General features: G+C 39.5%; 1 protein-coding gene across 5 annotated transcripts in view; it reads left to right on the top strand.

The window, feature by feature from the left end:
* BCAR3 (BCAR3 adaptor protein, NSP family member) overlaps positions 1 to 27,625 on the top strand; it is a 69,430-nt gene that overhangs the window by 15,505 nt on the left and 26,300 nt on the right. For 3 of the 5 annotated variants that reach the window (XM_052666411.1, XM_052666410.1, XM_052666413.1), the window contains exons 2-3: positions 12,830 to 13,157; positions 21,935 to 21,974. In XM_052666411.1, coding sequence (XP_052522371.1) covers positions 12,830 to 13,157; positions 21,935 to 21,974 — 368 coding nt within the window. Of the gene's footprint in view, positions 1 to 5,875; positions 5,975 to 6,305; positions 6,412 to 12,829; positions 13,158 to 21,934; positions 21,975 to 27,625 lie in introns of those variants that run through there. The other 2 variants (XM_052666412.1, XM_052666415.1) reach the window with 2 other exon arrangements.

Raw genomic sequence — 27,625 nt, 5'->3', positions numbered from 1 at the left:
GTAGCAGTGCAGATTTTTACTTGTGCCAGGGACAGTATAAATCGAGAACACTACGTATTCAAAAGCATCATAAAATAACTGAGAGTCTCTCATGTACTTTTATTAGAAGGCCAAAATGATTAGATGAAAGCCACAACTAGTTTATCGATATCTTGCCTTTTGTCACTCTGATAAAACTCTTTTGCTCATTCTTTTTTACCTCTATTTGAAACAGTGCAAACACAACCAGAGTGCTTTGGAGCAGTGGTATGTGGTGTTAACCTGGCAGATTCCAAACCAGTGCTGAAGTATTTTGGAAGCTCTGCCAATAGATGGAGAAGAGGATGCTTTGAAAACTTTCATTTGTGTAATAAAGGTGGTGTTGCCACCTGTGCGGTCTGTTTTCCCCTCACTGAAAGATTTGCAAGCTTTTGTCATTTCTGTTTTAGGAGTTCAGAAATGTGGGAGCTATTACAAAGTTATAAACCTCTGACCATATTATTTAATTCTCTGAAGTTCTAGCCTTCTACGTATCCTTGTTTTCTACATCAGTTATGTTCTAAATGGGAAAAACAAAAAACAAGCCAACAAAAAAACCAACAAAAACTCAACAGTTGTCACATGCAGAAGTGTTGTTAGCTCTCTTGTATTTGAGACTTTTTACAGAAGCATGAAAAAAATAAAAGCACACAAGGAAGTCTTAGCTCTTCAGTAATAGCTTTTTCACTGCTGGGAGGAAAACGGAAAATAGACCTTCTGGTAAAAAGGAGCTCAGAAAACCTAATGTATCTATGAGAACTGCTCTGTGAGCAATCTTTGCATTCCCTGTAGTCATCTTATGTAGCTTTTTTTCTAATACTTTCTTCCAGTTTAATTAGTCATTTGCCAAAAACAGTCAACCACAAGTGGTTTAAATGCAGCTTTAAATGTATACTTCAGACTTCTGAAACTGGTCTGTCTAATCTATACCAACACAAATTGTTTGATGTAATTTTCAAGACCAAATTGAAGGTTGGAGGTGGTGCTCGTGAACATGTTACTGTCATAAAATATGTGCAATAATTTAGTTTTGTAGTGTAGAATGGATTTACTAATTGGTAGCTGTTTAAAGTTCTTAATCTTTCAATTTTTCTTTCCTCTGACAAGGGCTGTGTTTTACTTTTTTTTTTTTCTTCTAGGAGTGGCTGATATTAGCTGACTCATTGCACATAGAATTCACCAGCGGGCAGCTACAAAAACTTCTCATAGCCACAGTGAAAATCTTTCCCAAAATTTCAACTTCTTTCAGACTTAAGACTCACTTTCTCGAGCTGTAGATTAGAGGTGTCTAACAGTAAACCAGTTCCTACTGGAAAATACTGATGTGTCAGAGCTGAAGTTTTTATCCAGTAGTGAATGAGGATCAGACATCAGGCATTACATGAACCCAGTTGGCGTTCTTCTAGGTTAGCAAAAATTAAATGTACTGTAGCCTGAAACTGTAACAAACCCGAGCATGCTCGTGCTTGAGTTTGTCACTGAATGAGCTTAGATTTTTGTAACTCCTCAAACTCTTCTGCTTTTACTGCAGCATTATTTCTAGGATGATCAGTTATGGGGCTGATAGTTTGCAAAGTGTTCTGAGGCTAAGGATTGCAACTCTTCTTGATTCTAACTCATAACCGATAGCTCTCTGAAGATTTGGGAAGACCTCGTGTCTTCAGGCCTAAGACAGACCATACAGCAAAATTGGATGTTGGTAACTTTCTCAAGGAGGTCTGCGGAGATGATGGCTAAAATTGGCCATTTCAGTTGGCAACCAGGGCAAACTTAGAAAGCACTGTTACAGTAGTTCAGTTTTCAAAATTTAAAATTCACCATCGAATTAACTTGATTTCTTAGCCAACAGTTATGCTGAACATTATTTTTTTCCATGTGGCATCTGTGGGAGTTGAGGGCATGTAATATTTTGCTTGTTTGGATTGTTTCTCTTCTAAGAGAAGCCTAGAGTAGAAACTTCCTTTAGCTTTTATTCATTAAAAAAATCTATGAGAACTGCTATATGAGCAATCTATGCATCCGCTGTAGTCATCTTGTATAGTTAATCTGGGTTCTGTCTTTACAGCTGAACAGCAGCACTCTTAAAGTAGATAGATTTCTTCCCAGTTATTTTAGGACCGTAATTCTGATGTTTAAGATTAAACTGAAAAGTTCCAGTCCCCTTATTTCATTGCACCATCTCTTTTTCTAATTGTGAGCCAAGCACATTCTGTAAATGAACCAGCAAGCACTCAACTCCTAGCACGGTTATGGTAAGCAACCTAGAGCAGCACAGTTCTTGGGACTGTCTTAGGTGCCAGTTATTGTCCTCTGCTTGTTTATGTTCATATCAATGCCTTTGCATTAGGTGAAAATACACAGCTGTATGTATTCCTTCCGAAAGCAGAAGTCGATGGTGGCCGTACATGGCCACAGCTATGTGTGTGTGATGTGTGGCCAGCAATGCTCTGCACAGCACTGTTTTCTTAGCCTCCCCCATCTGATATCATGAAGTACAGTGATTCACCACTAGAAGTTTTGCAGCAAGGTGATGAGCAGACAACATGATACTGTGTAGATAAGCAGATGAGTAAGGGCTATGGCAGGTCAGAATACTGATAGAAAGGCTTGGCAGACAGCTGCTGTAGTTGTTTGAGGGCACTAGTGCTTTCAGAGGGCTCATCTCAATAAACATCTCAATAAACGCATTTCTGAAGTAAATTTAATACAGTGTGAAAGCATCAAAAATGGCAACAAGGACTTTAATCTAGTGTGATTCAGATTAACTCTCAGTAACTTACTGTAAGCCACAGTAAAGTAATGCAGCTAGTATAGGTGGTCCTGCCAATTCTTCATTCTTATAGGTTGCAGATAAATCTTTTTTAAAATATGTACAAGGACGTGTTGTGTAAAGTGTTGAATGTAAAGGAGAAGACCAATTTTCAGTTTGATTTGATGGCAAAGTCAGCTCTTAGGAAAAGGATGTAATGACTCATGCAAGAGTAATCACAGTTTATGCAGGGCTGCCCAGCTACCAGTCCCATTACTGAGCACTCAGTCATGTTACTAAGGAAATTGCTACTTCTTTTCTAAGTCTTATTCATAAAACATGACAACGAACCATGACATTACTTCCTATGTAACGGCAGTGCCTGAAAATTTCCTGGAGTTTTTAGTGTTGTAAATGGAGACCATCTTACATGGTAACTCATCTGAATTGTTCATGTGATTTTAGATATTTTTCACTGAATTGTGGAACATGTGGAGAAGCAAGGTCCTTCCTGTGAAAATATTTACCACTGTGACGTGTTACAAAAATGAAAGCGTATGTCATACAGAAAGTACATAGCTCACAATACTAAAAGTGTCATCCTGATCCTCATCTTTTCTGTTTTCTGCCCAAATTTTGGTTTTCTTGAACTGGCCATAGCAAGACATTTTGTTGTCCAGGATGGGGTTGTGGTCTTATTGTTTTGATTAATTTACTTTGCACTGCTCTTCCTCTCCCTTCTCCAGTTTTATTTTGAAGAAAGATCATGCTGAATTGTCCTGTGGAAAATCTCCAGGGATTATTCTTTGTGTCATGACGTTCTGGAAACTGACAGTTTCTGAAACATTTATGATACGTCTCTTCATCTATTCTCAGGCCCTCACTCACCTGATTTTTGCACAGCTGGCAATGTCAGAAGTTACCACTGCAGAGTGCTGTCAGATCATAACTTCAAGGTTTTCTTCAGTGTCTGTATAATGTTAGAACATCCTGTAATCTGGGGAGAGATGGGTATGTGTGGAAGTTTGCATTCATCAGCATGCTGCCAGTGATGGGTCATCTCCTGCAAGAGAGAATTAACCCTTTGGGAAACAGTTGTCTTTTACTTTTTACCTGAACTTAATTGATATGGAAATTGCTACTGGAAAAGGTGTATGGCAATACATCAGTCGTATTCTCCTCCTGCTCATGCCTTTCTTAGAGGAACCAAAGTGAGTTTGCCATGAGCAGAGGAGCACCAGTCAGAAGTGCCACTGAGCTTCCTTTACATCAGTACATCAGTGTGTTGGATAAGTTTAATAATTTTCTGATCTTTTATTTTATCTTCTTCTTTCCCTGCAGTATATTGGAGCTCTCGCTACATTTGCTTTCTTTTTTTTCCCTTTTTTTTCCCTCTTTTATATTAAACTAACCATCTAATTTGAGATTTATTCTGTTCATATCTGTGAAAATCCTCCAGATTTTTTTCCGAGAAATTTCCTCTCCCAATATGTACAACACACGAGGGCTAAATAATCTGGTCATGATGAGCTATACATTCATTAAGAGATAGCTATACTTCAAAGGAAGGTACTGCGCTCCTTCTGTCTTGAATTGTTCCTTCTGTTCAAATCTCACTTTTCTGTAAGATAATTTTGAGTAGTTCAGTTTGCAAGATGCAGTATTCTGGTCACTGCATGACAACAAATTACAGATATCCCAGTTCTACCGAATATCCAGAGATGTCACCTACGGGGAGTCACCACTGTGTTCAGCAGTTTAATCCTGCTGTTGTCACTACTGGATACAGATTAACTTGTTTGGACTGAGAATATCAAAACTTGCTTTTATTTTTGATGACTGCTTTGATAATACACAGGTCGTAGGAGATTAATCACCTGCCTCTTAATGATCTTAGTTATTTAGACAGTTTAGGGACCACAACTTCAGTAATATCGTGTGGTCAGCCCTTGAAGCAGATACTTTGGAAGCTTGTTAAAGCTAGTCCTTGTAAGGATGGGGGAAGAGAGTGAAAGGATTAGACTTCAGAGTGAAAAGAAGATGTGTGCAAGGGATTTCCCAAAAGAGAGGAATTGTACAGCCGATGGGAGCCAGGTATTTAATGTCAAAATAAGATGCTTAGTTAGGCAGGTAAATATTTGCTTTTGAAATGTGAATGCCAATATGTTGGCTGTGAAGATGTTTCCAAAACGTTGGCTTAAGAGGGAAAGTGTTATCAAAATTATTGAACATGTGTCTTCTATTTATGGAGCAGTTTTTCCTTATGAGCCCTGTGTTTCCAGAAGCTATTCTGAATCACTGTAATCAGCCACTGAATGCCAAGAAAGAATTCCCAACCAGTCTATATTAAGGCCTCTGGCTTTAAAGTAAAGAGCTCAACCAATTGCATAAATGAAAGGTATTGACAGCTACGGGTATTTCCTGCTGGCTGGCTCACAGTGACAGGTGGCAAGGCAAAGCAGTCCATGTGATAGCCTAGCTTCCGTGTCAGGCACGTTATTAGGGCTCCAGGAAGCAATACTGTTTGTCACAGGGAAGACTGTGGTGAACAGTAGCATGCCAGATGTGCACAGGCCAAGGTTGGATTGAAACGGGCAATAAATGGGATTATCTGGGGAAAGGAGATGTAAGGCTTGAGCGTGTATCTCAGAGGTGATGTTAAAAATGTAGGGGGGAATGGGATGGATGTCTGGATGCAGAGTCAGACCGTGCTGTTCTTGGTAGCGGAAAGGGAACTAGCTCAGCATTTCTGGTTTTGAGGAAAGAGAGGGCGGTGAGTTTGCTGCCTTCAGCTGCTCTGCCCGATCCCTTACAGACGTTTGAGTCTTCGTTCTGTTCGGCCAACCTGTTGCCCAGATAACTGCTTGTAACACGGTGGGACGAGGGGGAAGTCTGTCGATGTAAGGAATTGGTGAATGGCACGTAAGCAATGTATTCTGAACGGTCCGTCAGCAGGGTGGATTTGGGAAACTTAATTCTAGTTTTGCAGTGCTAATTTGGGAGATGAAAGCCAAGTTCTTAAAGCCGAGGGAAAAGGAGCAGCGCGAGGTCACCGAACGTACGCGGCTGTGTCTCCCGGCGGCTCTCCGAGGGGCGGGGCGTCGTAAATCAGCGCCCCCGCTGCCCGCGCTGCTCACAGCGCCCGCGGTCGCCGCGCTGCCGGACTACCGCACAGCCGGGCTCGGGCGGCGCCGCGCAGCCCCGCAGGTGAGCGGCGCCCGAAGTCGGGCCGTGTGCTGGGGTGAGGGCGGCGGTCGCGGAGCCCGGGAACCGAGGTCCGCGGCCGGGGTGTGAGGCACCGTCTGCGCTTGCCGACGGGCGAGCGATAAGGCGCTCAGAAGGCTGAGGTTGAGTCAGCTTTAGTTATCGCGATCCGCTCTTTCTCGGGGCGGGCTGGCGCAAGTCTTCGCTCCGGCTTCCACCGTGGCAGGGCGAAACCCTGGGCCCTTCGAGAACGCCCCGGGCGGTTACTGCGGGCGCCCCGGCCGTCCCCTCGCCCCGGCCGCCCTGCGGGCCCGAAGGGAAACCGCCCGGCCGGGAGCGGAACCGCAGCCGGCCTCCGGGGAGCCGAGCCAGAACAGGAGCGATAGGACTGGCGGCCGCTGGGACGGCGTTTTCCTTCGGGGCGGAGAACGTCGAGCGGGGTTTGTGCGAGAGCTGATGCGCGCCCGTGCCCCCGAGATCCCGAAGGGGCGCGGCGCTCCCCGGCCCGGCCGCGTGGGCGAGCGGAGCGCAGCGGGTGCCGCGGGCCGGTTGCTGTGCGTGAGCCGGCGGCCGCGGAAATAAGGCGGCTGCTCGCAGGTGTACAAATCGAGGAGCTGGGGGTACCAAGGTGTTTCGCTAGGGAGAAGGGAAATATTGCCGCAGTCTTCTTTGATCCGTTAGAGAGGACTTTGTACAAAAGCGTGGCTTTCTGTCCAAATTCGCGGTTTAGATAAGGTGGTTGTTCAAAATCATGAAGCACATACTTGCTGCTGAAAATTTTTTTTTTGTAGGTATTTAATTTGTGGTTAGTGTAGGGTTTTCTTTTACTAAAATCGTGGGAATACAACAGCAGGAAAATAATAAATTACTTTCTAGAGGAAGAATAAAAGTTTTGTTTTGAAGCATTAGCTGAGAAATGCTTAGATTGGACTGTAACCGTCGTGAACTCTGCTTCCTCCAGCAAAATGGAGCTAGAATATTCACTGCAAGTTAAGGCTTCAGCAGCACAGAGCTGACTGTTGGTATTGGTTGGGTATTGAAGTTTGTGAGATTATAGTAAGTGATGAGATCTACTTGTTTGTTGAACCCTTTTCGCTGATTGCTTTTTAGGGCTTTTTTTTGTTTGTTTGTTTGTTTTGAAAGACATAAGGGCATTTTGAGTGTGAAAACTCAGGGAGAAAAGCATGGGTTTTATCTGTTTGTTTCATCTCAAAACAGAGCAAATTCAAAGATAACTTGTCCTGGCCTACATGTTTTCAGTTGCTTTAGAATGCTAGTTATAAAGCCTATCTTAGATTGTCAGATTACAGTGCAGGGATCTATGGGGGGAGTCGTGTGTATACAGGGAGAGAGCAAGAACAGTTTGGTAATTCCCAAGGACCCTTTGGAAGCACTGGCCTGTCTGTAATCCTGTGGGGAGTTTCTGATGTTTGACAGACTTGCATGTTTTCTGATAGCAACTTAAAGCCTTCGTACTACTGTGTATGCTTTCTCAATCTATTTCTGCTTATCAGAAGTTCTTGAGCCTTCATATTCTTCTCAAAGTCCTGTGACCCCTTGCAGCTACTGCGTGTTTATCTTGTTCAACAAACAAACAGAAACCCATAAAATAGAGGTTGTAGCCATCTGAGGAGAAGAAAAAGTCTTTTCTTGTTTCTTTCTATACTAGTGAAGACGACTTTGTATTGCTTCTCAGCAAATAATTAGCACAATATCTGTGTAGCATATGCAAATATACCAGGTAACTACAGTAAGATTGAAGTTCTGTATCCTTCTGTATTTACTGTTACTTCTTTGTGGGGTTGGAGGGGAGGTGGAAGACAGTTGTAAGGAAATTTGCTGTGTCAAAAGTAAGTGGGGTTCTTATAAAGGTTGACTTCATCCCTTAAAGACATGAGAACATATGGAAGTTGTCCCTTGATTGGATATACTAGACCATTTTCTGGCCCTCTTAGCTTCGTAGTGTACATAGTGATATAGAAGTGGTAAGGCTGAGTGAAGTGACTGATGGTGATATGATAATGCTAAGTCTAGACTTCAGAGAGTCTGAAGTCTTGGTAGTTCTCCCTATTAGAAAATTTGCACTTCTCTCCGAATATTATTGATCTGATATCTAAAACTGGTTTAGTTTATGATTCAGAGTTTTGAGATACCTTTGAGAGTCTGATTCAGAGCTTAGAAATTGCTTTTCAGTTTCCTTTCATGATATTTCATGTCCATGTATAGCTTCAGACTGTTGGTTCTGCCATTCACAAATCTCTGCCACCAAACTAGAGATTTCCTTCACTTACCCTCCTTTAAGGTATGAAAACAAGATGTGGCCGCTGGCACTGGTTTTGTTTCCTTGTGGAATGGAAAGGCTGCCTGCTTTTCCACCTGTGTCAAACCTGAGTGAAACTTCAGTCTATGAACTGCATCCAAAATTTTTTGTAAAGTCTGAACCAGAAAGTTTGTGTGAGGGCTGTTATTGTGCAGTGCCTGCTATTTTATTGTGTTCGCCCACAGCAGCAGAGGCGGATGTTGGTGCTGTGGCAGTAGAGGTTGAAGCTTCCCACCAATGTTCCATTACATGTTATTGCCGTGGGACAGATGGCAGCAAAGGGATGGTCTGGCAGAATGGGATCTGACATGGAAGAGCACATGAAGTAAAGGTGTGTCACCATTTCCACTCCATGTGGGGAAAAAAAAAAATGGCACCCACTGACATTCATCGCCTCTTGCTGAACATTGATGGAGACCACACAGTGGATGTGAGCACAGTGAGGCAGTGGGTGGTGCATTTCAGCAGTGACAACAGCAACAGCGGGCTGTCTCCACTGGTGCAGATTTTTATGAGCGTAGCGTGCAGGTTCTTGTTCATCAGTGGCAAAAACGCATTGCTCGTGGTGGCGACTGTGTTGAAAAATAGTATTTTGTAGCTGAGAATTTTCTTTATAGGATAGTGTGATTGTGCTCTTCGTATCTGTTGTAGTTTCCTTGAAAATAAGTAGAAGGAATTACTTTCAGAGCAGCATATGTATCTGTGTTCCAAAGCCAAGAGGGCATGAATAGAAAGGTTTTTGTGTATAATTCTGGCGGAAGCAAAGTTTGCTTCATTGTTCGTGTCTTTCTTTGGTTTTGAGCAGTGATATGAAGAGATACCCATTCCGCTGGGTTAGAGCTTTGTTCATGTTTGGTCTTGCCCACCAGATCCGTATGTCATTCTGTGCATGATCTCATAAGGTTCTGTAAAGGCCATGTTGATTTTAAAAATAACTTAATTTGTATTCATTCCCTTTTCTCCCCACTCATAACCAAAAGACAAGTTAGAAGTTAGCTGGAAACACTTCGTGCCCTTCAATTTTCTGAACTCAGAATCTGACTTCTGCCAGTTCCATTCCCTTATACTTTTCTCAATTATGGACTGAAGAAAGAGAAATCCACATTCTCCGTTAAAAAAAAACAAACAACAACAACAAAACACCAAAATCTAGCTGTTTTTTCTTTTTAACAGTATATTTTCAAGAAATAAACTCTTTGTACGCAGTTAGAGGGAACTTGCACAACTTGTGAAGTGCTCTGTTTTGTTAAATGCTGAGTTTGACAAATAGGAATTTGTTCATCTAAGTGGCTTTTGGCCTATCCATCTGCTATTATTTCTACCATTTCCATTGTTGAATGCATGATTGCAGATGTTTTAAGTGCTGTGTCTTTTAGGAAATAAAACTGAAAGGGGTTCTATCTCTAGTCAAACAAAGACAGACATTCTTTGAATCATATGCTAAAGTATTTGAGACATTCCAGACTCTTCAGCTGAAGAGGCTCCCTCCTTGCGTTGTTTACATTCAATACAAGAAAAAATGTATAGGTAGTTTGGCAAGACTTTTGTTACCAAGATAGTTGCTGTAATTTCAGTTGCCATTTGTCAAGAATACATAGTATAACAGCAAATAGGCAGGCAGATAATTTTTTGGGTAGAAGTTAGCAGATCTGGGCTGGTTTTTTTTGTTTGTTTGTTTGTTTGTTTTTTTCCCCTTTTTTTTGAGGAGAGTATTGCTTGACATATCAACGTTTGTGTGCACACAGAATTGCGGCGAAGTGTCCTATAAGTTCTTAAATATTAGGTATCTCTTAGGTGCAGAACTTTAACTCAGTTACTCAAAAAATTAAAAAATGTGAATTTGAGAATTAGGTGTTGAATATGAGAAATGTAGGATGTTACTGAGGGAGTGAGTTTTATAAAAGGTACAATGATTTGGGCATAACTGGTGGAAGTATCGTTGGTTTTTCTATATTAAGAAAGGTTTACTGGGAAATTGAAAGGAAAATGGTGGGCTTTGGAAAGTCATCATTTATTTGGTGAATATTGAACTGGAAGTCTATTGGATTGCTATAATAATCCTGGGATTGGGTCAGGAGAGGGAATAATTATCTTCATGAATCCTTGAACAGGGTCCATAAAAGTTGTTGAGAGTGTATTGCCATTGTAAGTCCTATCGTGGACTCACCTGGCACTATTAACCTGAAGCTTCCTTTGGTTATACTTTTACCTACTCAATTTTACTACCAATTTATATGAAATACCATGTTTTGTTTCAGCACAGTGGGAACTTGCAGGAAGGCCTAAGCAAATTCCTTTTGACTAGATGATCTACACTTATGTAGTCAAAATTCAGAGTTTTAAAGGTATGAGTTTTTTAATAAATCAATAAGAAAATATGATTATTAAGTACAGAATCTCAGCCCCAGAAGAAAAATTAGGAATGCATTTGGAAATATGAGCGAGTTGGCCTCTGTTTTTTTTTAGCTACTTTATAAGTCATATTTGCTTCCTTACATTAAGCACACAAAGGTTGAGGTTTTCAAGTGACTGTGTGACTTCCAAGAAGCCTAAATTTGTTTTGCTTTTTAACCCCTTGTTGCTTGAGATCAGTGTTGTCATTCATCTGTGATAATAAAGCTGATTTTACTGGAAAGAAGCTCTGTTAGTTTATTCTAGCTAGGAAACTGTAGTTTTGTGGTAAACATTTGCATTACAGAGCTTCTTATCTCTGGGCCAGTTGTTTTGCTTAGAATGCTTGTAATACAAATATTTGTATTTACAAAGGCCTTGCAGTTCTTTGTTTTACTTTGAAAATGATCATGTGATATTATTCATACTAACAATCAGAAAACGTGCTTTCAAGGCACTTGATAAATGAAGAGGTAACAGTATTTCACACAAAGGTCCTGTATTACAATTTATTAAGGCCTTTTGTGAGTGTGTGGCTTTCTTTCTTTCAAATGTTGAGTATTATTTGGATCTGTGTGACAAAATCATTTCATTTTTACTTCTCAGCTCTTTTTTTATTCTTTGCAACAAGAAACCTGAGCAAAGTCAAACAGATACTCAGAACTGCTATGTCCAGAGGCATTTCTGCTACATTATATAGCAGATGTGCTAGAAGCCTTGGCAAATTAAAGATTAAAAAAATAAATAAATAAAAATTCATATTCTAAATATTATTTATCATAGCTGAGTATTTATTGTAGGACCTTCAATATGGAAGAAGTGCGATAGAGTTTGAGATGGAATTCTGGAAACCTGTGAATCTGCAACACAGCTGGAAGAAAATAGAATAAATCAGAGATCAGGTTTAGCGTTAATGTAAAACTAAGCCTGTTGCAACAACCTCTGTAACAGTAGTATCAATGCAGCCTCACTTTCCTAGTACCTGTGGTGCTCAGGCTGGAGAATCGAGCAGGACTATTGGACCCAGCTCTGATTCTGTTGCAACCTGTGCATTTCCCAAAACCAGAGGAATTCTTGTGTAGCTGGAAGCTGTCTTCCAGACTGCTAGGCCTTTGAGGTACTACTCTTTGCTTTGTTTTGTTTTCCTGAAACTAGACCAAGTCAGAACAGATTCTCTCAGTCAGCTACTTGAGAAAATCTTTCCTGCCTTCTGATTATCAGTCTGTGCTGCTTGTGTGGTTTTTCCAGTTTGCATAGGAGACACCTGGTTGGCTACCATCTGGATCAAATAGAGTGGGGTTGATTGACCTTGTGTTGTTTGTTCCATAGACTGGCTTTTGTAGGCTAATATATCTGGATAGGACAAGGCATCTTGACTTCTGTAATATAACGCTGTGAAGTGAGCATGAGATAGGTGGAGTGGTTTTTTTGTTTTGTTTTGTTTTGTTTTTCCTTTTGATGAAGAGGGATCCATTAGTGTGTCTGAAGTGTTTGTCACAAGGTTTTTTGCTCATGATAACAGAAAAACCTGTACTGCACAGCAGGCTATAATTGATTGAAAAAGAGACTGACAGCTATGTAAATCCCTACTGTCAGCAACGATTTGAGCCAACAGGCTGTGCGTGCTGCAGAAGAGAATTCCAGTAATCTGCTCCTGCCTTTATCTCTAGGATAGAGCCCTTCAGTTTTCAGCCAGTAAGAAATGTGTGACGGGTTCTTTGCTAGATTTATTACTTGAGCAAAACTGTCCAGGAAGATTTTTCCTAACAGTGTGCCATCCGCTGGATTTACAAATGTTCTCTTCCAAACCAACCTGTCATGTCCCTTATTTTTTGTCAAAATGCTCAACTTTTGCTTTTTGTTAATTATTTTGAGTCGGTGTCTGACTCCTCAGAGGATGTAAAGAATTATAAAGAAGAAGAATTTGGTACAGAAAAGTGGAATGTGTAAAAGTTAATAAACACATGTACTTGACACATGCAATTGGGCAGAATGTGACTTGATTATAATACAAGCTACGCCTTGAAGGAGCTGAATGCATTAATGCAAAGTGAAGTTCAGTTCTAGGTGCTTTTGTTAATCATGATATTTAATTTCCATTAAAATGGGACTTTGATTCATACTGATTTTTTTTTCCCCTCCTCCAGAATCAAGAATGATAGCCGCAGGGAAATTTGCAAGTCTCCCCAGAAATGTCTCAGTGAACCATCAGTTCTCGTTAGCATCATCCATGGACCTTTTGACCACCAAACCTTCACTAACTGAGCATCGCTCAGACTCCTTTCAAGACATATCTATCCATGGCACTCTCCCCAGGAAGAAGAAAGGAACAGTTAAAGTTAGGGCTTGTGATATGTTTAACCATGTGGGAATGTTACCAAACACCAGAACACAAAGGCAACAGCCACCTTTTGTACAGGATGTCATAGAAGAGTACCCTCTACAAAATGGGAAGAGCAACAAATTCCATACCAGGTACTTATGAAATCTTAATTTACATTTGCCTGTTGCATAGGGATTGTTAGATGTTTTCCTAGGCCTCTAAATGTCTAGGTACAGGTAAAGTGTAAAATTTGCAATATTTGAGGTAGGATGGAATCTGATGGATAGATTTCAGGAATTTTGAGAATTTCTTTTTTTTTTTTTTTTTTTTTTTTTTTTACTTACTGAATATTTCAGATTTCCACGTAATTTTCCTTTTGCAGTAATGTCAATTAGTAGAATTTATATCTTTTGAGACACAACAGCAAGTGCTATTTCTGTTTGATCTTCCAAAGGCTTTTCTAAAATACACACAATGCTATGTCAGCAATTTCTGAGTCATTGTCATATTTGCTGTCAAGTTTACACTTGTGAGTCTTCTTGTGATGTCTCTGCACCTTTCTCTTGTTTATTAAAAAGGATATTGAGAGAGTGGGTCTTATTTTCCTGTGGTACACATTCTGCCATTTAGGCTCACATTCAGGTTGTTTGGTTGGTTAATTGCATCAGTTATACTATAATATAGGAAATTCCACACTACCTTATCTATGTTTTATTAAAATAGCCTTGTAGTATTTTGATTCTATTATAGAGAAGTATATAATATTTATTATAATTAAGAGTAAAGCAGTCTTTCATTGCTATAATGCTGTTCACAAAAGTTAGAAATGTGAATGTTTTAGTCAAACTTAATGATGTGCTGTTCACCTCTAATGCTCTATTTGACATCAGTAGACCAAAACTAACCATTTTTAGGATTACAGTGTTTCATGTGTATATGGATGTGCTTATACGGAACTGAGACTCAGGCATGTCATTGTTTTAAGCTTGATAGCTTGTTTAAAAAACATAATATTGACAACATTTTTAATCACTCAAAATGAATAATGTAATATTTATTATATAAATGCTATTTGTTGAACAGTTTCAGTTCAGTTTGTTATTATTCAGTTTGAATATGTTTTTTTGTAGATCTGTTCTGTCTGCAGTTAAAGCACAGGTTGGGTACACTTTGAAAATTAAGATAAAAATAAAATTGTATCAATTAAGTGTTTTACAGGTTTTTTTGTTCGGTTGGTTGTTGTGTTGCTTTTTTTTTTTTTTCCCCCCCCTCTGGATGGAGGAAAAACTAGTAAATAATTGAGCTGGCAGATCTTTAGGGAAGCTTTCTTCGGGGCACAGCAGCTCTCCATCCCTGGGTGTAGGAAGTCAGGAAAGGAAAACTGGAGACTGACATGGCTGCACTGGGACCTACTGGTCAAACTGAAGCACAGTAAGAAAATACACAGGCAGTGGAAACAGGACATGTACTGTAGGAAGACTACAAGGAAACTGCTAGGCTGCGTAAGGATGGTGTCAAGAAAGCCAAGGCTCAACTTGAAGTAAACTTGGCAAGGGGTGCCAAGAAGAACAAGAAAGATTTCTGCAGGTACCTCAGCCAGAAAAGGAAAGACAAAAGGGTGAGTGACACCAGCAAACAGGTAACGAGAGACAAGGTGAAGGGTGAGATACTCAACTTTTTTGTCTTTGTCTCCTCTGATAACTGCTCATCACACAGCCCTTGAACAACTGGTTTAGAAAGAAGGGACAACATCCCTCAACTGTGAATGAAGATCAGGTTTGTGACCACATGAGGAACCCAAACATCCACAAGTCTATGGATCCTGGTGAGATGTATTCCAGAGTCCTGATGGAATTGGCTGATGTAGTCACCAAGCCACTTTCAATGATATTTGAAAAGTGGCGGCAGTCAGGTGAAATGCCTGGTGGCACATGGAAGACAGGGAGGAGGTGATATGAGAGAACCATCATGACTTCACCATAGGCAAATCCTGCTTTACCAACCCATTAGCCTTCTGTGATGGTGTAATTGCACCACAAGGGAGGAGCCACTGATGTCGTCAATCTGGACTTCAGTTAGATCTTTGATGTAGTACCCCACAAAGTCCTTCTCTCTGAATTGGAGAGAGATGGATTTGGTAAGTATACTGTTTGATGGACGAGGAACTGGCTGCAGAATCAAACCCAGAAAGTAGTGGTCAGTGGCTCGGTGTCTGGATGGAGGTCAATGATAAGTGGTGTTCCCAAAGGGTCAGTATCAGAGCCAGTACTCTTTAATATCTTCATCAATGACAATGACAGTGGGTGAAGTGCATCCTCAGCAAGTTTGCAGATGACACAAAGCTGTGGTATACAGTTGGCACAAATGAAGGACAAGATGTCATCCAGATGGATCTATGCAGGCTTGAACAGTGGGCCCAGGCGAACCTCATGAGATTCAACAAAGCCAAGTGCAAGGTCTTACACCCGGTTTGAGGCAACCCCCACCAGCAATATAAACTGGGAGCTGAAAGGATTGAGTGCAGCGCTGCCAAAAAAGGAGCTTGGGAATGCTGATGGATTGGAAGCTGGTCATAAGCTAGCAACGTGCCCTCACAGCTGAGAAAGCCATCCATATCCTGGGCTACATCAAAAGATTTGTGACCAGCAGGTCGGGGGAGATGATCCAGCCCCTCTACTCTGCACTGGTGAGGACTCACTTGGAGTACTGCTTCTAGATGTGGAGTCCTCTGCACAAGAGAAATGTAGACCTGTTGGAGCACATCCTGGGGAGGGGGGGGTCACAAAAAGGATCCAAGGGATGGAACACCTCTCCTATGAGGACAGAGAGGGCTGAGGCTGTTCAGCCTGGAGAAGAGAAGGCTCGGAGTTGACCGTTCAGTACCTAAAGAGAAGCTACAAGAAAGAAGGAGACAGCCTCTTTAGCAGCGTCTGTGGTAATAGGATAGGGGGTAGATTTGGATTGGATTGGATATAAGGAAAAAGTATTTTACAGTGAGGGTGGTGAGGCAGTGGCACAGGTTGCCTAGGGAGGTGGTGGAAGCCCCTTACTGTAGTCATTCAAGGCCAGGCTGGACCAGGCTCTGAGCAGCCAGATCTAGCTGAGAATGTCCCTATTCATTGCAGGGGAGTTGGGCTAGGTGACCCTTAAAGGTCCCTTCCATCTCTAAGGATTTTATGATAATAGTGTGTGTTGAATTGAAACGTGGCAATACAGTTCTTCAGATATGAAACTATTTGCAAGATCATTAGAAAAATTGTTACCTCTGGTTACCTTTGACCATTTCTGTATCATAAGTTTTATTAATTTTATATCTGTTGCCATGAACCTGTCAGTCTGTCACACTCTGGCTGAAACTATGATGTGTGTCTGTACTTCTACTTTCTAGCAAAAATTGTTGTTTAGTAAAAGATACTTTGCATTGTGATTTTTCTTGTGTTGCAGTCTGATATGTATTTTCATGATAGATTATGAGATACCGACTGGCTTCTGAAAGTACTTGTAGCAGCCACAGTTTATTACATGATGATAAGATTGCATATTCTTGGAGCTCTGAGCTGAGCAACTCACTAGTACCAACTTGTCAAAGTACAACTTAGCTGGATGATGTGAAGACGGGAGATGAGCAACCAAGTAATTATGTAGGGTTATAAATTTCTGATCTGTTAGTAAGGAGGAAATCAATGAAATTGAGTGAAATGTACGCGGCAGAGTTAAATGTTACATAGGGCAATGTATTGAACATTCATCTTGTTTGCTCTCCTGTATGGAGTGATGCTTGATGCAATGAGGTTAAACTGAATTAAAGAGGCAGTCAGGTAGGACAGCTTTTCCTCCCACCATCTTCTTAGTGCTAAAACAAAGGATTAGCTTTGCTTTGTTTCAGGTCAAACACATTGAAAGCACATCAGCTAGGTGACAGTCATCCTTTGTGAGTAATTTTTGTACCTCAGTTTACATGAGCTTCAGATAAATCGATAGAATCTGTGATACCATTGATTGTGCCTCTTTTTTTATTTAAATAAATTAAAGTGATTTTAAATTTCTGAATAACTCAATTCTGAGGAACTACAGCAAACAAGGCGCTGACTGTAAAGAGTTGCCAGGTAAAGATATAAATGAACATATGACAGCACGTATGCAGAAAAATTTATAAAAGGCATGACTGTTTTTGATAAGCCATAGTTCTGCTGCACAACCACTGCTTTCACAGCTTTGTGACTGTCCTGGAAAAAGGACACTTGAGAACAGCTTTAGAGAGCAAGCTTTGGCTCTTGGACTTCTAAATTTTATGGAAAATAGAATAATGAAAGCTCCTACTTTGGGCTTTTGGTTGAATTGTAGAGAGAACAGTACTGTCTGTGGCTCAGAATTAGAAGTTGACTTGGAAAAGGTAATAAAAGTAGGATAGATTTTTCTGCTCTAATTGGTAGAATGGAGCAAGTGAAGGGATTGCAGAAGATGGAAGTGGTGAAAGGAAATGGCTATAATATTAGCTCTGCAGAGGCATTCTGAACAACTATGAATGAGTGAAGATTTTATTTAATTTCGGAGAAGAGGATGTTTTATCTTTTCTTGAGTTTAATTACTGAATAGTCCTTGCTGTTCTTGTGTGAACTGCAGGTCATTATGCAGTTAGACATAGAAGTTTGCACTTGTTTCCACTGGTGTTTGAGTGAGTCACGTTCATAGCGTTCTGCAGCTGTAGACAGAAGAAGGAATGAAGTTAGGAATGTAGTAGGAGTTTGTGTTATGCAGAAGCTGCTCAAGGATAAAATCACCACATCTTTTACTCTAGTTTACAGTGCAAATAGCATTAATCTGCAGTACATATACTTAAATACAATATGTCTAGCGTGTTCAGACATGTACCTTCAAAATTAAGTAGTTAGGTATTTCTTAAATCTATGTAGATGGAAGGAATTTGGAGACAAATAGAAGAAGGCTTCTAGTGCTATCTGGTCTCTATAGCAGTTCTGTCAGTCTAAGCAGCCACACAACAGGTTGGTACATTTTTCAGTTTATCAGACTCCTTTGAGCTTGTACTGTCTTCACTTTGATTTGTCAGGCAGCAGCCTTGGCACTGTTGAGAAATTTGTTCTTCTCAGCATTGCTTTTTCAATGTAGAAGAAAGGAGCTGCTTTAAAAAATGTCACTAGCAATGGTGACTGTAAAACAAAGAAACATGCTTTCTTGTAGCAATATGTCCTACTGTTTTTCCCCACAAGAACATTTAAAAAAACGCTTAATAGCGCAAATAATGTACTTATGGACCGTCAGCAGTTTTCACAACATGTAAGAATTATTATCTAGTTTAATGATGATGAGGATTTGGGCATCTCTGATAATACTGTTATGTCCATACTTAAATTGTATTGAAGTTATCACAGTTACTTGGTAAGTGTGGCTATGAGGGTGACAAGGGCAAGGGAAAGCAGGTGCTTAATATGGCTTAGTCTGTGCAGGTCTGTATGTTGTAGGGCTCTTCACAGCAGCAAAAAGGTTGGAAGGTAACACAATTGTAGGAAGATGGAGGTTTTCTTAAAATGTATAGAAAAAAAATAGTTAAAAATTCTACTTAAAGATTCTTCATTGATATAGTGCTAGAGAATTATTGAGCAAACCTCAGAATCTGCAGAAAAGGAAAAGCTGCTCACAAATTCTGACTGTTCTGCGTCCACTGAACTGAATGATCAGAGTTGGGTTTGTGCTCCAGCGGTGAGAAAGATGTTTTCAGATGTATCAAGGGAAGATCAAGAAAGAATGTATGCTTCTGGCCCGGACAGCCTTTGAATAGTAGAGGTTAAGAGTGTGATGATGAACTGCTTGCTTCTACTGGTAAATTGTTACTGGAGCAGTATTTTATTCTACCGCAGTTACAACACAGACATGTGGAGTACTTGCACTTGTGTGCATGCATGCTATTGCTACGTGTGGAGAAAGGTTAACAGAAACATTCTGGAGAGAGCTCTTGAAACGAGATGGCATGGTTGTGAATACCCAAAATAGATATGGGAGTATGTATTCACATCCATTTCTTAAATCATATTTTGTGACAATCTGAGTATGAAAAGAGTGTGAAGCCAATTCTGTGTGACCTATTGAGTGCTTACCCAGCGCCTTACTTTGAGGTGCTCTGAAAATATTCCAGAAGACTTCTTTCTACATTTAATGGGCTTTTTGGCTGAATGAGAATTGAGCTTATCTGATTATCAGGAAGCTGGAATATATAATAACACCCAACCTCTGAACCCACAGTTCACACAGTAATGGTTGTCTTACAGACTCTAATTTGTACATATTGTAGGTAAGCATGCAAACGAGCAAAGCTGTAAAGTCAAGCTCATTATGAAGAGAAACATTAGCATTTACTTGAAATGTAGTAAAATCTGATGAAAGAAGAAAAGTTTGGTGTTACTGAAATAAGCCTTCGATTGAATTGATTTTGAGACGTAGCAGAGCCTGCAAGTACTTATCCTAAAATGTTGTGTTGTTTTTTTCCTGAAGACTATCCGATACAAATAGTGTGTTGTGAATTTGCCCTTTTTATTAAGATGACTTACAAAAAAAAAAAAAAAAAAAAAAAAAAGGCTTTTATTTTTCTTAAGGGTCTTGACAGGATAGGTTTCCTTTACTGGGAGCATGAGACATAAATGGTGCTTCATCACTACTAACTGAGAGCTGATACTCAGGAGTTAGTTTTGTGCTTAGTTCCTAGTTGTTTTGGCCAACTGCTTAGCGTGGCAGCTTTATGCTGGAATAGCATGATACGAAAGTGAAATAATTAATCTTTACTATCAGTTATTGCACATCAGTGAAAGTTACCTTCCTTGAAAATGATCTCAAAAAAATTGCACGAAGATGAAGACTTAGACAAGATAAGGTAGGAAGTGAAGAGGGAAGATATGTTAGGAGAAAGGTGGCTGAGATGAGGAGGGCTTACAGCATAAGCATTCCTTTCCACAAACTGTAGTAGTGGAGCACTGTAGGATTTGCTATGTTTTATTGTGTATCAGTTTATTAGATTAAATATTACGGTGCTCTTGTAGAGATTTGCTACAGTGTCTTTTTCCCAAGGCCAAAATTTTCAAAGCACTTTTGTCATGTGGATGGTGAATAAGTACAGTGAAAGAAAAGTAGGTCGCTTTCTTTCAGTCCTGGGTTCTTTGCTTTATATGGCAGGAAACAGACTGCTTTGTCTGGAAGCGTTTCTACCTCTTTCATTTATTTTCCTTTGGCTTGATCTGTCCTAAAGATTTGTTGCTTTGCATTTGACAGTGGGAACAGTAGAGTCCATAGCAAAGCCAGTGTACTGGAGTAGAGTTTGTGAATACCAGAAGAAAGCATTCTCACTGCTAAAGTAGCAGTTAACTAGCTAGTTTTATCACTTAGGTTCATTGTTTAGGAGTACAGTACAAATTAGCACTGTTAGATTCTTTTTCTGAAAATAAATTGCTAATTTTTTTCATAGCTTTCAGTATTGTCAGGACTTCCCACAGATCATTTGGGTATGAGAAAAATTTAGCCATGCTTATGAACTTTGCTGAACTGGTTAAGAACAGGATTTTTTTTCCCCAGTTAAATTGCTAAATGTTGTAAAAGAAAACTTTTTTTTTTTTTTCTCTCTACACTAGCTTCCTTTTTCCTCTGCGCTTCACCTGTTTTCTCTGATATGTTTGCTTGTATTTTGTGTATATACGGTTGCCCAAATGTCTCTTTTTTGGATATTGGCTAGGAAAATACTGCAAATGGACTAAGTCCTACTTTCACTGGATTTGGTATCATTGGAGTTTTTTTTTTTTTTTTAATTTTTAAACTTAACTGGGAATGGAATTTGACTGTTGGTAAGTACTGAGGTAGTGAGAAACAGCAACATACGATCCAACCTGGACAGCTGAACACTTTGCAATATTCTTTGGAGGCAGGGCTGTGAAGCAGAAGGGCTCTGTTTTGCTTCTAGATTAAGAGCTGTGAGAGAATCAAACCTAAAACTGAGTATTAAACAATAACTTAGTTTCTGATGATAAGCAATTACATTCCAAATAAAGGTGAAGTTTGAAACTATATTTGGAGTTGGTTGATTTCAGTGTAACCCATTTTCTTCCTGTCTGAACCTGCTGATATTTCCAGTGTTACATCATAGCAACTTCCAGTTAAACAGAATTCCCTTTCTGAATTTTTGGGCATGTGTTGGCAGTGTGGCAAATTGTATTGCCATAACAGGCTCCTGATGGCTTTATGAGTCTGCAAGATTTTCATAATGTCTGTTGCATGTTTGTGTGTTTGTGTTTAAATTAGCGCTGTGTGTGTCATCTCAGAGTCTGTAGAAATCGTCCAAGCCTATGTTGCAAGCTCTAGTAACCTTCTCATTCCAAAACACAAACAAATATACAGAAGCCTTTGAAAAAAAATATTAGTTTTTATTCCTATTTATTGTGAGAGTTATAATTGATAACAGGGCTTATTACATAGAGTTCTATGCCCTTGGGAATGTTTGTCATGTGTATGTATTGACAACATGCAAAAACAGATTTTATTTTTAAGACAGAGCAATGGCTTGATTACTTGACTTTTGAAGAATTGTAATGTTGAAGTTATGATAATTTTGTGAAGTTTGCAAAAGAGTACAAGAACCATTTTTTTTTTCAAAACGTAAAATATTGTACTTTTGCGAAGTCATTAATTCTTTGCTTTGATGATATAAAAAGTGAATTCAATAATAGTAGCTCCTCTACTGATTTTCCAGAAGGAATTGATGTTTAATATATTTCTTAAATGATTCGGTAGGCCATCTGCCTTCACAAAGGCAATTTTGAACAAGAATTTTAACATGATCTAATAATATTCAGTAATACTAGAAATATTTGGACTCACCATTCTTTTTTTGTTTGTTTGTTTCTCTTCTCCCTCTTGCCGCATTCTGTTCTAGAGATCAGAATATTCCAGATCCTACTTTGGAGTATGTCAAGGTAAGGTACCAGTTCTTATCTTTCAAATATTTCATTCAGTATGTAACTAGAAGTTCACAAGTATTTCCGGTCTTTTGTAGGCAAATGGTGCTCCTGTCTATCTTTTGCTATAGAGAAGCTAATTATATCAGACCATTTTCTGTGTGTTTCAGTGAAACGCTTCTGGGTGTTGTGTTTCATTTGGATACTGGGGCCTCTCTTCATTTAAGTGGCGACTCTACCCATGAGCTTGTCTTTCTTAGCAGCTTAAAAGAACCCAGCTTAATTGATTTTTGGGGAAGTGAAGGAACATTTGCAAAACAAAACAAAACAAAACAAAAAAAACAACAACAAAAAGTCAGGTCTGTACTTACTTGATGCTACAATTAAAAACTCACTTCTGATCTGAAAAGCAACTGAAATCTTGGCAAAATTGTATATTCTGTTTTACTTTTGTACATATCAGAGTGCTGAAAAATACATAAGTATGTATTATGTTAGTGTAAATCACAAACACTCTGAAGCATTCATTAATCTTATTTAAAAGTGAAGCTGGAATTGGGAGTATAGAAACTCTGGAAGAAATGTTAGGGATGGATTCCGTAGCAAGAGCCTCTTGCTGTGCTCAATGTCTGTAGTTTCCACTGAATTAATACCTTTCTTCATGGTTGAATTGAGTGAATGTTCTTTTATAGAACCTTGAAAGAACTGATGTATAAGTCACCTCTCTCAGATATTACATTCTTTAATTGCACTCCTTTCTTCTGTCTTTTAGGAGATTATAACGTTCTGGAAAGTATTTGAGAAGCACAGGTTATCCTTGACTGTAGCTATAGCTATTCTTGTGGACAGTCTAAATTTCTCAGGTGCTTGAATTTCTGTTTTAGGTTAGAATTCTAGTGGCAAAGAGACTGAGGAGGGCCAATAGTAACGGGCTGAAGAGGAAATTATGAAGTCAGTTGAATTCTGATGTTAGAATTGCCTTCGTTGGGTGTTCGTGGTTGAGGAAAGTTGAGAGGTTCCCGGGATAGGGTCCAGGTTGATAGAAGTAGTATTCTAGGAGAAATGCTGATGTGGAGAGGCGTCCTCTGCTAGAGTCTCAGCTGAGGGTTGGGAGTCAAAGCTCCAACTTTGGAATTACGGTTTGGAGTAAGAAAAGGGATGAGGAGAATGGGAAGGGAAGAAGGGGGAAGGAGCTGCCAAAGGACACGTAGTGCTGCTGTTAGAATTCTGCTCTAAACATCAGTTAGTTCAGTGTTGTAAGATCTCTGGCCTTAGTCACAGATTAGTGCTGAGATATGATAACGTAGTGTTCTTTGGCAGAGGCCAAGAGCTGTCTGAGAGCCCTGTAAAAAAATAAATAAATAAATAAAGTGATGCCAAAGGCAACAGTGGTGGACATGTTGATTGTATTATTTAATTTGCTGTACATCTTGCACTATTCTGGACAGTGTACATTGTTACAGTTTTAATAATATAGCCAAGTGAAAGGCAGATGCATGATGTGCCAATTCATCAATGTGTCTTGTCTTGTTGCAACAAGTTTTATATATTTAAATGTGGTTTCTCATCTTTTCAGTGTTCTAGTGGAAGCTTGTCTTGGACTCTTGTCAATAGCCATGGTGCTAAATTTACTTATTAAAACTTTGATGTCAGGATGAAAAGCCTGGGGAAAAGAGACTTACAAGGAAGAAGACAAGGACTATCCTTTCCTTTAACTCCCTTTTTAACAAAGTTTTTCCTGTCTATATATCTTAGTTTAAACTTGGTCCACAGTTCAGTGGTTTTAAAATAGCAATCCTGGAGAAGAAGTCTTAAGACACAAATTCAAGAGGTACAAGAAAAAGCTTCCTGGATTTATAGAATTTTCAGCACATTGAATAAAGGGTGAAGGCCATATGAAGTCAGGTATGAACTGCTGAAAATTAAGGTACTCAAGTTATGAAGCTTTAAAACAGGTTTTTTTTGTAGCATCTCGCTCTGCTTGTGGCAACTTTGCATTTGCAGATATGTATTTGTATTCAGGCAGTCGGGCTCCTGGTGTCTCTACCAAATTACAGTCCTTAATGAAGTTTACTGTTTCAGGACCCCGAGGGCACTAAGGTGCGGCTGCTCCTAAGCCCCATTTCTGAGTTGCTGTGCAAGAAGCTCAAGGGACCTCTGTCTTGGTCTGTTATCTTGTCTTGCCTGAGGCTCGCTGGTCTGTGACAGTACATGTCACTGTCATCACCCTCCTCAGCTTGCTTGTACCTTGGTGCTGTGGGACTGCACCTTTGTTGGTGAGCTCATTTCCCATGCTGGAGCTCTCAGTTCGCCTTCCCTTGTGGAGCTGCACCATCACATGCTGGTAGTACATGCTGGTATGTTGAACGATCTATGAAAACGATCAAATGTGTGCTATCCTCATGTCTGATGCACCGTGTAGGGCTGTTTGGGCATACTTAATCCACAGAACTAATTTTAGACTGGCTAGATGGCTAGACTTAGTTGTTTGTATTTTTTTTTTAAAGGGAAGCTGAGCACAGAGCTGATCTTGCACCTTCACAGTTGCAGATCGTCGGTTTCTTTAAGTAATGCTACTTAACTTTGTGGGTCCTATAAGGTAGATAATCAGTACTTATTCAGAATGTGCTCTTGCTGGAAGATTATCAGCATCTCCCTTAGAATGGGAATAATTCATTCAGGAATGAGAAAAAATGTCTTTTGATTCATTGTACTCAGCTTCACAGTGCAGAGAATCTTGTGCTGTGTATCATGCAGTAGTGACTACATGCAGGCACTGCTACAAAGAACTGATGGTAAACTCAGAAGCCACTTCTATCAATTTTCTGTTTATACAATTCTTTCCTTGCTGGTGACAAGAAGTAATATTAACAATTGCTTGTATTTAAAAATAATCTGTCTATGGGAAATACAAAATACATTATTTTTTCTTTTAATTCTTTTCAAGATACAAGACAGAAAGTACATATAAAATTAGTCTTCTGAAGATGTTCTTTGATAGCCTGCTCTCTATAGGTGGTGCACTGTGGTTTCTAATGCTTAAATTTAAACTAAAGCTCACAAGTGGCAGTTTTATGCATCTTGAATATTGATGTATTTGTTCATTCAGTATACAAAGAGAGCTAATTATGCATAAGCTCCTTCTGAGGGAAAGACACTGATTTGATGGAGTCTGTGTACTGAAGTGTCTGAATGACTTCAGCCCTTCCTTTGTCTTCTCAGCGTTGCTGAAACCATGGTCACAGTTAAATGGCTCTTTCAAAAAATCCTTTTATGGTAGCAGCAGAAACAGGCCAGACTGCTTTGAGACAGGCTGCTAACTAAGTCATGAAAGAGATTTACGAACACAATAGCACGTTGTAGTTCTGTGAGATTTTTTACAAGTTTTAAGAGTCAAATAATAGAACCATTGGTAGTCTCAGCAGGTTGTTCCCACACCCAGAGGCTGCACTTCTAGGGGACAGACTCCTGCAGGGGAGAAAAGGATCAAGTGCTGGCAACTTCAGAGTGTGTTGGAGAACTTGAGAGTCGTTTTCATCAAATTCCTGTGAACTAAAAACAGCTTTCTGTCTCACTCTTGTGCATTGTAAATACTTTGGGATCTTTCAATAGAAGTCTACGTTGTGATCATTAAAGCTCTATCAGGGTGGAAAGGAAGAGAAACAGATTTCTCTGTTTTCTGGAAATCTTTCAAGCATTTCCTGTGGAAAAATGCTAACAATGGCAAAAATACTCACCAGAGGAGTTCTATAGCCAGAGATTTTAGAGATATGTTTTAATTTATTAGTGGAAGAATTACAGAATTTATGACTGATTGCCTGCTGAGTGTGATCATGAGGGAAAAAGTTTATATTTAGATTCAGACTTGGAAAAAAGAAGTTACGGAGTTGGAAAAAAGGAAGTTAAGAGCTGCAGAAAAATATTACTCCATTGACATTTTCCTGATGCGTACTAGATTTTGTCAACCCCACCGTGTTTATTTTCTCCCTGGTTTTATTCTTCCTTGATTTTGTTAGAGAGCAGGCTGCCATATTATTGTTATTTATGACAGCTCTTGTGAATGCAACTGGAAAATAAAATTTTGATGTCATGCTGAAGTGTTGATCCTGTCAAAATTTTTAGCTTACAGGAACTTTGATTCAGCAGTGATGTTCATTTATGGACAGCTTGTGTGATTCACTGAAAAAGTTCATCTTCTTGACACCAGTCACATGTGTGGGTGTTCAGCACTCTAATGGCTGTTCCAGGAAGATAATTTGGGCTTAGTACTGTCAAATTGGAAGTTAGTTGGTGTGTGTGTTTATTAGGCATGGTTTAGGAAAAAAAAGCTTGTCAGCATAACATGTAGTAGCAGTTCGGGAAAGAGTTTTTCCTGACGACACTGAGATTTCATTGCAAGGAAACTATTTTAGTCATAGAAATATATTAGAGAAATCCCCATCCCACTGGAAAAGTTGCCAGTACAATGTATACCTGTTTATGGTCCACCGTGTGTCATTCTCCTGTACAGACTTGTCTCTTGAGATGCAAGTTGTGACTTGTGAAGAGAAGGTTTGTTGGGTTTTTGTGTTACACATTAAGTTTTTGCTTGGAGGATTGTCTAACACTAAGACACCAAATGATCATGAGGTTCCTTTTGATCCTTTCTTCCTTCATTTTTTTCCTTTCTGCATCATGAAGGCAGAAGTGTCAGACAATGTATTTTAATGAAGAGTACACCCATATATCTGAGTTCCAATTTACCTATCTTTTTCTCATGGAATTGATATCCAACTTGAAGATTGTTGACTTGACCTTGGCATTGAACTAAATGATGTTTTAGTGAGATATTTATAGTTTTTTATGTTCCTCTACTTAGTAGGATCTTTAGTGTCATAAATATCACCCCACAGCAGATGCCTCTTCTACATAAATTGTGTTAATTTATAAAGATAAGACCCAGCTAGATCTATGTAAAATGCATTCATTTATCCACCTCATAAATAAATAAGATCCTTCTTGAGTCTTGCTGAGTAGTTGATAGTTATACATCGCCCTCTGCTGGAGAAAAACATTGTTACTGTGGATTTTTTTTTGAATCGTCATTGCTATTAAAAATAAAATTTTCATAATAATTTCATTATAACCTTCGTAACCTTTTTTTTTTTTTCCCTCCCTCTTCAGAGACATAGAATAGAGATGAAAGATTTTCCCCATCAACTCTTTCTCTTAAATTATACAACTTTTTCTGAATATCACTGATATTGTTAGTGTAGATGTTCTAATTTAGCAGTCAAGAAAAAATTCAAGACTTAAGGAGTTCATAGAATCATCAAGGTTGGAAAAAAATCTCCAAGATCATCTAGTCCAGCTGTCCTCCTACTAACAGTATTTCCTCAGTAAGCCATGTTCCTTAGTACAACATCTAAATGTTCTTGAACTTCTCCAGCGATGGTGACTCAACACCTTCCTGTGCAGCCTGTTTCAGTGCTGGGCCACCCTTTTGGAGAAGTTTTTCCTAATATCCACACTTAACCTCCCCTGGCACAACTTGAGGCCGTTGCCTCTAGCCTTATCACTAATTATACAGCAGAAGAGGCCGACCTCCACCTTGCCACAACCTCCTTTCAGGTACTTACAGACTATAAAAGACAGTAAGATCTTTCCTGAGCTTCTTGTTCTCAAGACTA

The sequence above is a fragment of the Tympanuchus pallidicinctus genome, unplaced genomic scaffold (genome assembly GCF_026119805.1).
Source record: "Tympanuchus pallidicinctus isolate F22 unplaced genomic scaffold, pur_lepc_1.0 scaffold7, whole genome shotgun sequence".
Taxonomy (NCBI): domain Eukaryota; kingdom Metazoa; phylum Chordata; class Aves; order Galliformes; family Phasianidae; genus Tympanuchus; species Tympanuchus pallidicinctus.
The sequence above is the reverse complement of the archived record's forward strand: the minus strand, read 5'-3'. Positions and strand labels throughout refer to the sequence as shown.